We start from the raw sequence: 14,208 nt of genomic DNA, 5'->3' as shown, positions 1-14,208 counted from the left end.
GGCAGGAAGTTGAAAGTAACTTCTCAGGGGAATCTCACTAGATCAGGAAGAAAGTCTTAAGATACTGCTACAGAGGCTTGCTAGGAACACAGCCAGACCCCTTTCCAGTGAAGCTTGTACTGTGGTTGACCAGCCCTCTGTCCTTGGGGCTTCCAATCAGCACTTTGTCCTCTGTCCTTAACTAGAAAGCCATCACCCATTCCCGAGACTTGTGAGGAATAGCAAAAAAGAAAATCAGAAAATAAACAAAAATAGAATAGAAATAAACAAAAACAGAATAGCAAAATAGAAAAAAAAAAAAGGGAGGAAAAGGCTATGTTGGGCAAAGAAGACTGAAAAAAATGTTACTGTGTAGCCTTAGAGAAAGAAGACATTACAACCATGAAACCAGAATAGGACACATAAAAAAAAAATCAGAGAACAAAAATGAGTTCTTGAAAATTAAAATGTAAGAGGAGTGTTGTAAGGTAAAGCCAAAGAAACCGTCCAGAAAGTAGGGCAAAGAGACCACCTGGGAGACAGCCAAGAAAAGGGGAGGAGGCACTGCCCCCCTTAACAAGGCTACGAGATGGTGTGACTAGTCAAGCCAGTGGTTCGGTATCAGACAGTGTCTGGAGACGAATTTAGCTGCACTGTTACAGGAAGGGGGAGGAGAGACAGTTGATGCTGCTGGCATCTAGTGGGCAGAGACCCGGGAGGCCGCTCAACAGTGTCAGCGAGCAGGACTCAAGGGAATTCTCCCTCCCGAGGGTCAGCAGTGCCGAGGCTGTGAAACCTTACTCTGAAACGTGTGTCAAGTTCACGGTAAGCACAGATACATGCCAACACCAGGTCTGCACAAAACTGGTTGTACATTGTAGAAAAAAAAAATCGAGACCATGTTTCAGTTGGGGGTAAAAATCAAGGTGGAGATTTAGAAAACAAACTCGGGATAGACTCATTCTAAGAAAACTAAGGAGGCCCCAAAAATCTCAGGCAAAGCTTTACCCAAATCTCCCAACACAAATGGCAGGTTTTTCAAAGAGAAAACGTGGACTTTTCAGTGTTTCAACTTCAAATTAAAAAATAGCAGATGTGGAAGCAGCGACTTGGCGGGGGAAAAAAAGAATTGAAAAGTTGACCCAATTTGGGGGGAATAGAAATTCATGTAAACAAAGGTCAAGAGAAGAAGTGTATATATTCCCCATTTGTTTATTGTTTTTAAAAAAACTGATGGCTATGTCACAGAGGGGAGGAAGAGCAGCGACCATGGAACTTGTCAGCATGAGCCCCGGGTTCAAGGGTAAATGTCTTCCCTATCAAACCGAGGGAAGAGAGCTTGAGATATTTCATTCCAGATGACATCTGCATTAATTCGAAAGTCTTTTCCAATTATCTTTCTAATTATATGAGTCTTGATCCCCCTTTTTCCCCCCAAGCATAATGTTAAAGGAGAGACGTCCAAAATAATGGATGAGGAAATGAATTATAGCTGAGACGCAGTCCTCGGGAGGAAGACCGAGGGACAGAGAAGTTTCTTCATTTGGTGCACCCCTAAAACCCCAATGTACTCTCTGTACATAGAGGTCTTGTTAAAGTTTGTTAAAAAATAAAAATAAAATATATCAGAATAAAATTAGTTATGATGATGAAACTGGAAAAGACTCCACGCATCAATTTTTATCAGATTTTATGTCTTCTTTTTCCTGCTGATTGACACGGTATTAAGATCAGCGCTGTTGTGAAGAGTTACCCCAACTTCTCTCCTACTATTCCATTTCAATCCCTAAACTTCTAAGTCAAATGACCATTGCAATCCTTTTCTATACTCAAAATAGAACAATTTTCTCTATTAAAAAAAGAGACAAAGAATGTATCAAGATGGTTATCCTACGATTATTTCTTCTCTAAAGCAGTCATCTCATTTATTCACAGTTAAAAGGTTAGCAAAAGCAAAAAGCCATTCCTAACCCACTGGCACCCACAGGACCTGATGCCCAGAAGACAGAGTTGAAATTCATGCTTATTCTGAGTGACCAGTGGGCAAATATATTCCTCCCTCCATGGACGAGTCAAGACATGATCACCCACGTAATGAATGGAACTTTCTCATAAGGCTCAAGAGACACCCTCATGAGCTAGATAAAGGAGACGATCTTTCGGGGTATATGTCTTGTTAAATAGTTCAACAAAATCTTCCTGGTGATGACAAGCTGCAGGGGGGAGGGCATTAGGATGCACCAAATCTATCAGGGGGATTTGATTAATCAAATTGTCCATCTTTGGGCAGTACAAAAAATATTTTGGATCAGGAAGATTCCTTTAAAATTTTTTTTTTTTTATTTCCAGTGTGGTGTTTTGACAACCAGAGCAGGTGAATTTACTCACTAAAAGTGAACAGTTCCTGATATTCTGCTGGCATGGAAGGATGAGTAATAGTTTGTCCTTCGCCAAGTTTCCCTTAAAAACACCCACATGTGGCCAGTCTTTGGGACCAAGTGATAAATGCCAATTATTGTGAAAGCATGAAAGAGAACTCCTCAAAGTAACTGAGGTTTCAAGGCAGTGAAATCTAGAAGCTTACCATCCTGCCTCTCACTCCTTTAGGTCCGGTTTCTCCTGGACCACCAGGGTCCCCAATTTCACCCTAATAAATACAGAAAAATAAAATTAAATGGTTATTGCAATCAAAGAGAGATAGCTCAGTGTGTGAGGTACATGAGATGCTTTTCATGTATGTTTTTATCGTTAATTCTTTGAAGGGTCTTCCTGGGCCCCACTCATCTCACAGCTCTCTCCACTGCATGCTGTGCCCGCCTGGTTTCACCTGCTGTCTCTGTGGCGACAACACTACCTTCATGAGGACACAAACTCTAACCTTTATTTTGTTGCCTGATCCTATCACAGGACCTGGCATTTATTGAGCTCAGGGAATGATTCCAGCAAAGGTCAAAGCCTGAGGTGGAGGACATCATCGCTAACATCATGGGAAGGGGGTAGAAAAACACATCGGGTAAACTGAGCCAGGAGAAATCGGGTCATTGCAGTTTTCCGCGCATTTCACTTTCCTTTGATCAAGGAAGAAAATACATGGGGGTGTAGGGGGAAGGCACACATTTGAGGACAAAAATAAGTATGACGTTTTTCCTTTACCTACTAATTAAGAAACAAGACTTGAATTTAAAAAAAAAAAAAAAAACCTGTTTCTTTCTTCCTTCCCCTCACACCCCACCTCCCACCAAAGGTTTATTTGTATTTATTTACAATTAGCTACTCTTCAATTATCCTGTAGTACATTTTGTAGCCCCAAAAATAACTGTTTGACATCAAGTTAGCATGAGTACAGGGTACCTTAGGTCCACTTTCTCCAGGAAATCCTTCTTGCCCCTATAATGGACAGTAGAGAAAATTAATATATGCACCTCTCACCAAGGTGGGTTTATGTCAATTTTAATTTACCTCCCGCTTTATTTATTTTGGCATCTCTGAGCCAAGAAAGAGCTAAAGCAATTCGATGTGAAATTGTAGAGCAGCATTTGAGAAACACACTCTAATTTCTAAAATGGTTTACTGGTTTTACCAAAATGAAAATCTAAGAGAAGTGGACAAATGCAGACAGCTGAAGAATTTTAAATCAGTTTCTCTATGGCAGGCATAGCAGGACAGTGGATTAGGCATGTAACTCAGCAATGGTTATCTTAAAACAGTCCAACGGAGAAACTTGGGAAGGCAAGTGTCTACATTTCTTCATTCATTTTCTGAGCCTCCATGTACTTCCCTGTGGTTAAAGAGGTATGGTGATTTCCACCCGGGGAAGAATTATTTCATTTAAAATATCCTGTCTCATTACTAAAAGTCACATCTCCTCTAATAAATATGGAGTGGAAGAAAAACCACCCAAATCCTATTGCCCAGAACTAGCCATTAGAAATAATGTGTCATATTTTCTTTGAGCTTGTTAAATTGCATTTTACCACAACTGGGATTATTTTTCTGTTTATGTTCTGATTTTTCACTTGACACTGTCATATAGTTATTTTTTTACATAATTATAAACATCATGAATTTTGAAGGGTGGCTAATATTTCAATTCTATAGATTACTTAATAATTGCCTTTTATGAGAAGAAGGTTGTTTTCAAATATTTTCTATTCTAGTGAACATCTCACTGGAAATCTTTTACTCATTAGCTTCTTTTTTCAAAGAAGTTCTACCTTTTGCATTTTTTTTTGTTTGTTTGTTTTTTTGGAGAGCTTCTTGCATTATCCGCATGGGACAACATCACTCGGATTACACTGATCCTTTAAAAGGGCTCGGACTTTACGACAAGTCCATTTGTCTGGACTGGACTATACCACATTCCTGACAGAGTCTCAGCAAATAAATGATCAAAATGTCTCTAATGCCTCCCCCTCTTAAATGTGGCAAACAAAAGGAGGTAAGAAGTCAGTGGGCAAAGCCTGCTTCCAGCAGGTGCATCTTACCTTGGCTCCTTTACTCCCCATTCCCCCATAGCCCGGGCTGCCGTCACCACCCTGCAAGCAAAGAAATTCCTTACAAACACCCCAGGTTTGTTCCCAAGAAAACAAGATGGCCAGCCCAAGGGTTTGAAGAAATGTGGAGGTGGGTCATTCCTGGGGGCAGCCGATGACACTGGGGAGAGTGGACTAATGTCATTCTCCATAACAGACTGCACTATCCCTTAGTCTCACCTGAGAAAACAGGAACAATTATACTCACATAGTATCACAAGGAGGGTTAAATGACAGAGGTCCAGGCATACAGTAATCTTAGCGAAAGGAAGTAGCAGTGCTATCTTCTCTGGTTAACACTTGTGCTTTAATTCCTTAGTTCTGATCTGTTTTCAGTTTGCTAGGTAAATGTAAGACTTCCTCACTGCCTGCACCCTCCAGAAGGCCTTACTGAGAATTTCTGAGATTGTGGTAAAGGTAGGCTGGGTTTTGGATGAATGGTTTCCAGGGGGAGGAAAGGCCGGAAGAAGTGTTATGGTGATACTAAAGATAAAGCTTGTCTGTTTGGCTTCACGAGCATCCTGTCCAGGATATTTGGTACCTGCAAGGACCAGTAGTGATAAAACACAAACCGGCAAGCCTCGAAGGCCAGGAAGGCCGATAGCTCCTTTTTCTCCCAGGTCTCCAGGTTCACCCTGCCAAGCAGAACAAAGAAAGGGGTTATTAGGCTTTTGATAATGGGAATGAGAAATGAGAGCACCAAGACAAAAGTTTTAAAGCAATCACGTGTGTCACACACAGTGACATGTGGGTCATGAGTCTGTGACCAGACCAGGTTGTGCAAGCAGTAGATGGGGGGCTGCTGGCCTCGTTGCAGAGGTCTCCCCATTGGTAAAGAAACCCCGGTGCAAATTGCCATTGTAGCCGCTCCCTTGGAAACATCATGCACCACTTCACTTCCCCTGTAAGAGCTGCAGGGAAATTCACAGAATTGTTTTCATGATGACCTGGGCAAGTCATGAGGCGGCTGCAGAGACAGCGCACTCATTCATCCAGGTCTAAGGTTTTAAGGCTGAGTCAAGATAACCAAGGGCACATGACATTCCTGGCAGTAGTTTCTGACTTCTGAACAGTGGAATATCTACTGTGGGTTCTAACTCAATCTCAGTATGATGTTGAAGAAAGTCCAACTTCTTATAAAGACAACAAAGGTTTATAAAAGAAGGTTAACTCCTTTCATTAAAAAAACAAAAACAAAAACACTTTTAAGTTTGGAATAGCTTTCTGACTACAGAAATGTTGTGGCCACAGATGTGGATAAATTGGAAAAATCTATTTGATATAATAGAAGTGTCTCCAACATTTCTAGAAAGCAGATTTTATTGGAACAGCTTTAGAACTGAAAATTAAAAAGAAAACCAATTCAGAGACAGCACAACTGTCTTCGTCTCGTATGGACACTTGAGATCAGATTTTCCTTGGGGAAATGCAAACATGACAACAGAAATCTTTTTTGGTGAAACTGTTTAAAGTACTTGTGAGTAATCCCAATACCCGTGAGTTGAAGTCGTTTTCATAATTTTTTCCCTACCTTCCCCACCCACACTTCCTCTGTAGCTGACCCCACAGTCGTGGCCTCAGTAGGGTGCACCTGTTGCAGCAAGGGAAGCCAGATTCAGTCTGTCCTTATGCAGACTTCCTTGGCTTTCACCTGCTGCCACGACCCCACCCGTCATGTCTCCTTCGGATCCTGTAGGCCACTACAATTTAGCAGATTTTCCTGGTTCTTGATGACTTGAAGAGTCCTTAGGAACACTGGGCAGGTATTTTGTAGAAGGTCCTTCAATGGGAGGAAAAGCGTCCCTCAGCTCAGATGGGGTGACGCCCCCTGTGAGATTCTGGTGAGCTAGAGTCCCTGTCCTCATGCTGGAGCATGACCTGACTTCACACCCACGTCCTTAGAGGTTGCTAACTTTCTAGGAGTTGAGCCAGGGTGCAGGGACAATGAGATATGTTCCCCTTGTGTTGAAAGGACTCTGGCTAATACAACCAGATACACTTCCCTTGAGGAAAAAACCCTCAGCTTGGTGGGTATGAAGAATGTGACCTACTTTATTTCCTTGGCTTCCCAAATGGCCTTGACTCCCTGCCCCTCCTTCTGGTCCTGGAGGCCCCTGAAACAAAACAAGAATTGTAAATCTAGCAGAACATAAAGCATCTTTCCTTTAAGCATTTTTGTTTCTTCTAAGAAACACAAATGAAGCACAGATGGGGAAAGAGTTATGGTTATACTGACTCCTACTCTGGAAAAAAAGTACCACAGCTGTCAAATAAAGACTAGAAAATAAAAAAAATTAATAAAGTAATTCATGCCAGATGTTGCCTAAATGATTGTAGTTCCTTGTAAGTCTTCTCTTCCAAAGAAATTTTAGGTTCTCACCATTTTGCTCTAGGAGCAGATGTGGCTAAAACATCTAACACTGAAAGAAGGCATTTCAAATGACTTCTGCCTTGACCTATATCATTACTGATTCCTTGCTTTGGTAGAAAGCTTTTTTTTTTTTAAGGTAAGCTTATCTTTATTTGCAAATAATATGATTTATATATTAGAAAGTTCTAAATAAAGTTTACTAAAAATAATTAGCATTCATAAGAAGGAATGTTCATCTGGTCTAAGACAAGTGTTCCCAAATAGCTTTCTCTTTCCTAGTGCTAAGTTACAGAAGTAAAAATAAATAAATTCCTAGTTACCAGTAGGAGATAAACACTGTTAACATAGAGTAAATATAACAACAAAGATATAAGGCCTACATAAAAAAGCTTTCAGCTCTTATTAAAGAATGTAACAAAACTTAGATAAACATACCATGTGTCTAAATTGGAAAATCTATTTGATATAATAGAAGTGTCTCCAACATTTCTAGAAAGCAGACTTTATTGGAACAGCTTTAGAACTGAAAATTAAAAAGAGAACCAATTCAGAGACAGCACAACTGTCTTCGTCTCATATGGACACTTGAGATCAGATTTTTCCTTGGGGAAATGCAAACATGACAACAGAAATCTTTTTTGGTGAAACTGTTTAAAGTACTTGTGAGTAATCCCAATACCCGTGAATTGAAGTCATTTTCACAATTTTTTTTTGCCATGGTTACTATGATTTAAAAATAAATAAAGCAAATCTGTGTAATAAACATGATACTTAGCAAATTAGTTTTGCTCAGTAGAAAAAACATGACATTAACCTTGTCATCTTTTAAACATAAAGTTGCTCATAAAAACGTCTAATAAGAAGGAGTGTTGTTGAACAATGGATTGATTGCCAAGGAAGATAATTATGGGCTTTCCACACCCTCCATGCAACCAACCCTCTCCCTTTTCCACCTTAAAGTCTCAGTTTCTTCTCTCTCCATTGCTCTCAATCCACGCCCTTCTAACTTCCAGTTCCAAAAATGCTGGCTTTTTAAAGGTAGACTTAACCTTCATTCACATAAATGTTAGCATAAACTTCATGCTCTGTGGATCCTACTGATACTCTTCTGTCCATATCTTCTTGCAGTTTGGTCATGGGTCACATGAAACACCACCACCACCTTCTATGAACCCAGTTTCCAGGGTCTTCCTTGTGCCTCTCTGGTCCCCTCTCAACAACCATCAGGTCCTCCCCTTCTATCTGTCACTTAAATCGCCACATGTCCCATGGCTTCATCCTCTAACCTTATTTTTTCATTCTATATTCTCTTCCAGAAGACATTCTCATAGATTCACATGGCCATTCTACATTCTATCATTCTACAAAAAAATCTCTTAAACATGCATCTCCAGTCTGAACCACTCACCTAAGATCAGATCCATGTATTAAAATCCCTATTGAATATCCCATAGGAATTGTTAGTGTGATTCCAAAATAATCACATTTACCGGAGATAACGCTCCGAGCCTCATATTCTTTTTATTAAGGAATGGCGGCGCCCTTAAGTCTCCCTGAAACCCAAGCCAGGAACCTAAGCATCACCTAGACCCTGTTCTCTAACTCACCTCTTCAATCCATCTCAAGTCCCACAGAGTCTCTCCCTGTGCAAGACCCGCTGCTCTGTCCTCCCATCACCACTGTCTGCTTCAGCGCCTTCCCACATTCCACCCAAACTCCTGGTCTCATTGATTCTAGTCTGACCGCTCTCTACACTGCTCCCTACCTTTTTCTCCTTTTGATTTAAAATGCCAGGCTGTTATTATCACTTGGTGTGAAAATCGGAATTTGGGAGTATGTTTCTTCAACAAAGTTGAAGAAGTGCTTAATATGTAGTCCATATTTGTTACATTATTATCGTGCTCTTTCTTGGTTCAGTGACTGGCATGCTTTGGACATAAAATGCTCCTGTTAATTTTTTAATTTTTTATTGACGTATCATTGGTTTACACTGTTATTAGTATTTTGGAATATAAAATCCCCCCCTTTGGATGTAGTTACCGCAGCACACCCACCACAAAAGCCCCCTATGGAAAGCAGTTTGGAGTTTTCTCAAAACACTAAAAATGGATCTGCCATGTGACCTAGTAATTCCACTCCTAGCTATCTACTCAAAGAATATGAAAACACTAATTCAAAAGAAAATTTGCACTCCATGTTTACTGCAGCACTGTTTACAATAGCCAAGCTATGGGAATAACCTAAGTGCCCCCAAACAGCTGAGTGGAACAGATGTGTATAGCAGGGATCTACTATAACCATTCTTATTTCATGGCAGAGAAAATTTGAGGTGCAGAAAGGTTAATTACCCAAGTCCACATAGCTAGGAAGTTACAAAACTGGCAACACTGGTTGCAGACTCTAGGTCCTCAACCACTAGGCTATGCTTTGCAAAAATGATAACAATTCTACTTTGTGTCACAAATCAGCAATGAAATAATTCTAGCCTTCCTCCAGGTTGTACATGAAATTAATGATTATTTCACTAAAAAAATCCTCATCATAATAAAAAGTCCGGCTTTAACTGGACTTATTTTGTGTCTGATTTTCTATTCTTTTCCAGTCATTGGCTACATCAGAGTAGGAACTTTGGGTGAGCCAAGCAAGAAGCCAAGCAAGGAAGGAATAAGCCATTCCTGTTAAAACTCTTCCTTTTTTTCTGAGAATAGACTGTATTTCTTTTATAATATAGTCACTTGGCTAGATATTTTCAGGATACTATAGCAGAAATCACATCCCTTTTCCTAGTTGTATATCCTAAGAAAAACTTTAAATCCTGCAATCAGAAAACACTCATTATTCCACCCTAGTGACTGGTCCCAGTGGGTGTTAATATGAAACCTCTATGGCAGTGGATTTAGACTCAGCAAAGAATAACATCCTCCCCAACGTCTTATCGTGCCTGTCTCTGTGGTTTTCCTTTGGAAATGACAAATCTGAGATCTCATTCATCATGTCCTGAACACAGGAAATTCTACACGTCTTTGAAACAACATTTTCACTGTGTTGACAGGGATACTGCAAGCAAGCACACAAAGAGAGCCATTTCCAGCTAGATAAACTGGAGAGCTAGACTAGAGAGGGGGAGCCTTTTGGTAATGCCAGGTGGTTGAGTAATTTATGACCATGGCCAAGCCTGCCAACACCACATTAAGGGGGACTCACTCGCAGATGAAGACTGCAGGGAAAAGCTATTTGGATACAATTTTGTATTCTAGAGGAAGGGAATTGCTAAGCTCCTTGGATTTCAACCCATCTATATTTCAATATTTTATAAAAACAGATGAGCTAATCACCTGATATATGTTTCCTTTGGCATTTACTGTTTTTTTTTTTTTATCCAACTTACAGTGCCAGCAAGTACTTAACGATTCAAGGATATGGATGCAAAATAGTTACTTTTCATCAATCAGTTTAGTTCTACCAAGAAATTTTATCATTTTCATGCTTTTTGAAGGAACACATTCATCAAAATTGGGAACAAATATCCTCAGGAGCAGTAATTAAAATGCTTTAAAACACTGTCAAGAGATACAAGTTTAAGCAAATAACTTCTTAGATATTTTGATGATGAACACATCCACTTATGGGCTGGACCACTGCCCAGGTTAACTAATGGCCAGGAAGTAATGGAGTCCCTTTATCCTGTGTTAGCTGAGGATGCAAGTCCCGACTGAGTCTCATTCACTCATTTACTAATTTCATTTGTTCATTTACTAATTGATTCATTATGCACATGTGTTGAGCTCTTCAGTGCCAGACGAGTGATCTGAGCTGAGACAGTAGCATAGGAAGTTGTCACTTACTGCATCATATGCAGGGAGCTGCCTCTTCAAGCAAAAGGGAGCCAGTTTTAACGTAAGTATTGGACATAAATAAGAGTTAAGTCCCTACTGCATATCTCTGGTCACAAAAATGTCACCAAACTTCTTAATATAGACCCAAAACACATCCAATATCAAACAATAATTTATATTCATTCACTCATTCATTGAGTCAGTCATTCATCCTCCAACCAGCTTATTCCAGGTCTGGGTCAGACAGTTGAACCTATCCTGGCAGTTCAGGGCCCAAGGTGGGAACCAACCCCACACAGGATGTCCTTCCATCACAGGACACACACACAACTGTCTCCCCAACTGGGACAATGGAGATACTCAATACCCCTCACATGCACATTTTTGTGATGTGTAAGGAATTGGGGGAACCCAGTAAAAACCCACACAGAAAACCCACATATAAACTCCACACAGTGCCCAGACTGGGAATCTATTTTTCTTTCTGATGAAAATTATAACTAAACAACATTGAACAAAATGACATTATTTGAGATCCTGCTGTATAGGAAAACTAAGTCCTGGGCTTCCCTGGTGGCGCAAGGGGTTAAGATGGAACCTACGAAGCAATCCGCAGCCAGTGCAGCACGAGTTCGATCCCCGGCCAGGGAGCTACCCACGTGGCACAGCAGACCTCTCTTTTCTCACTCGCTGCTCTGCTCAGCAGTGTATTTCAGTCAATCTGCCTGTTCTGTTCCCCACTCTGTCTCTGGTGGATCCTCCCACCGCCCCCCCTCCCATGCCGCTGGCCTGTACCCCAGTTCTTATATACATGTTTTTTTTTTTTAAAAAAAAAACTAAGTCCTAACCCTCATGAAGCTTACAATCTAGAAGGGAAGACAGATGGTTAAACAAATAAATACATATTCTGATAGCACTAGGCAGAAACCAGGTCATGCTGAGTCTTGCTACTCAGAGTATGGTCTAGGGACCAGCAACATCACCAACCCTTGGTGCTCACTGGATGAGTATATTAGAATCACCTGGGGAGATTTTAAAGTTTCTGATACCTTGGCCTCCAGACATTCTCAAAGAAGTGGTCTGGGGAGGGTCTCAGGTGTTTTACTGTCGACCCAGAGATACTCCTGTGTGGACAGGTTGATGGCCACTAGAGTATGCTGTATTTGAGATAAGATGGGAACCCCCTGTACAGTGGAGAGGAGCACGAACTGGTCTCACAGAGGGGGAATTATTAACCTCACAGTCATGGCTGAGCTCTCGAGCATTCCACCTCTGTCCTGATAGGCACCAGCCCACTCTGCAGGGGAGGGACCACGCAGTCACTGCACAGAGTACCGAAGGTAAATCTAATACACTTCACAGGTTCACATGCAGAAAATAACTTCACCTGCAGGGAATAAACCACAATGACATCCATCTGGAAGCCAAGGTCAAAGCCAGGGACAGTCACTTTCTCCTGTTACATACCTGGGGACCTTTACTTCCCAAACCTCCTTTTTCTCCTTTGACACCAGCCTCTCCTCTTGGACCCTAAATACACAGAATTAAAGCATTATTTTCTCCCTAAAAGATAACATTTGGATATTAAGCATTAAAAATGGAAACACTACATCAGGAACATGAATCAAAACTGGAAAGGTGGGGCCTCCCCGGTGGAGCAGCGGTTAAGCGCTGGGTTGTGAAGCTGCCCGCAGACTCCGTGGTGCTGGTTTGATCCCCGGCTGCTCCCCGGCCACCGGAGGAGGGTCCCACATGGCGTGCAGACCTCTCCTGCCACCTGCTGCTCCCCTCAGCAGTGTACTTCGGTCCTTCTGCCTGCTCTGCTCCCCGCTCTGGCTCTGGTGAATTCTCTCACCCTCCTGCACTGCTGACTGTACCCAGTGCTTGTATAAATAAATAAATAAATCTTTAAAAAAAGAAAATTAAAAAAAAAAAAAAAACAACTGGAAAGGTGATCCACGCATGCCTTTGATTGTCTGGAGTGGTGCAGCTCTTCCTCCTGCAGGGACTTGATGGTCTAATCTGAAAGTATTTAGGTAACTGGGCATTTGCTGGCAAAGTGAACAAATCGTGAACAGGTGAACTATTCAGTACTGCTTCATAATTATTCTAATCATCTTTATACTCCAAATGCATGTGTTTCTTAGATCAAGAATAACCCTTAGTTATTAAAAACCTGAAATATTTAAATGGATTTTCTATTCAGCAACCACACTGAAGATAAGTCATACATAAGATATGGCACACATTAGAATTGAATTTGGGGGGCCTCCCCGGTGGCGCAGCGGTTGAGCGCTGGGTTGCGAAGCTGCCCGCGGCCTCTGCCGCGCCGGTTCGATCCCCAGCTGCTCCCCGGCCACAGGAGGAGGGTCCCACATGGCGCGCAGACCTCTCCTGCCGCCCGCTGCTCCCCTCAGCAGTGTACTTCGGTCCTTCTGCCTGCTCTGCTCCCCGCTCTGGCTCTGGTGAATTCTCTCACCCTCCCGTGCTTCTGACTGTACCCAGTGCATGTATAAACAAACAAACAAATAAATAAATAAAACATGCCTCTATAAAAAAAATCGAATTTGGGTATTTCTTCTTCTGGACTATTATATTGTCTGTTCACTGTGGCTTCCATGCATTGTGCAGAGAGACCTCACACTATGTTATTTTTTTGTGAATCTCCCTTTAAATAATGTCATGAAGAAAGTCAGTCTAGAAAATGGAAGAAGGGATGTTGCTGTATTACTGATTTAGCACGAACTAAAGTAAAGCCAGTCAATTTCTTGAAATGCTTCTCCCTACCCACTACACCACCCCAACCCAGTGGCAAATATTCCTTACTTGAAAGTAAGAAAAGTAACCTTTCCTCTGCTGGCAAGCCAAAGGAAAGCAATCAAACTAGAAAGAGACAGAGGTCTGAGGGGCAGGGTCTTCACTGTTCTGAAATCTTGGCACAAGGGGCGCAAAGTTTCTCTTCTGAAGTCAAAGTTTGCCCAACTTCCATGCACTGAGATACCAACATACAAGAGTCACTCTAATTTTTTTTAAAACTCTATGGGTTCAAACTTTGAAAAGCTGCAGAACCAGGGATTGTCCTGTGGTTGCCAGACAGTAGAATTATTTCTCAGGTTTTCAAAACTTAAAGTTTGGTTGGGGGGGGGGGGCGAGAAATCTGTATGTTCGAACTTCTTGTAGACGATCTTTTCTTCCCAGCATTTTCTAAGACTTCCTTTCCCATCTTGTTATTATTTTATGTACATTTGGCTTTTTCTGGCACAAGTTTCCTTTCTCCTCATGGGACCAGTGTAAAGAGCCAATCGTGGCTTATTCCTGACAAAGGGAAAAAGTGCTGGCATCAGCTCCCTGGAAAAGGGAGCTGGAGCGCACCGGCTGCACGCCACACTTCAGGTCAAAGTGGAGGACTTCAGCTGTGGAGGAGCAATTCTTTCCTAGAGTCCAGCCAACTTTTCCACATTGTGGGCATCTAGATATGTAACACTAAACT

At 41.5% G+C, this 14,208-nt stretch overlaps 1 protein-coding gene across 3 annotated transcripts in view; it reads right to left on the bottom strand.

The window, feature by feature from the left end:
- COL6A6 (collagen type VI alpha 6 chain) overlaps positions 1-14,208 on the bottom strand; it is a gene marked incomplete at its 5' end in the record, with an annotated part of 82,270 nt that overhangs the window by 24,297 nt on the left and 43,765 nt on the right. For all 3 annotated transcript variants that reach the window (XM_084247213.1, XM_084247215.1, XM_084247214.1), the window contains 6 exons: positions 2,564-2,626; positions 3,331-3,366; positions 4,464-4,514; positions 5,084-5,146; positions 6,563-6,625; positions 12,186-12,248. In XM_084247213.1, coding sequence (XP_084103339.1) covers positions 2,564-2,626; positions 3,331-3,366; positions 4,464-4,514; positions 5,084-5,146; positions 6,563-6,625; positions 12,186-12,248 — 339 coding nt within the window. The remainder of the gene's footprint in view (positions 1-2,563; positions 2,627-3,330; positions 3,367-4,463; positions 4,515-5,083; positions 5,147-6,562; positions 6,626-12,185; positions 12,249-14,208) is intronic.

This window comes from Talpa europaea (assembly GCF_964194135.1).
Source record: "Talpa europaea genome assembly, chromosome: 11".
NCBI classification, from domain to species: domain Eukaryota; kingdom Metazoa; phylum Chordata; class Mammalia; order Eulipotyphla; family Talpidae; genus Talpa; species Talpa europaea.
Note: the sequence above shows the minus strand (reverse complement) of the source record. Positions and strands in the feature narration are given on the sequence as shown.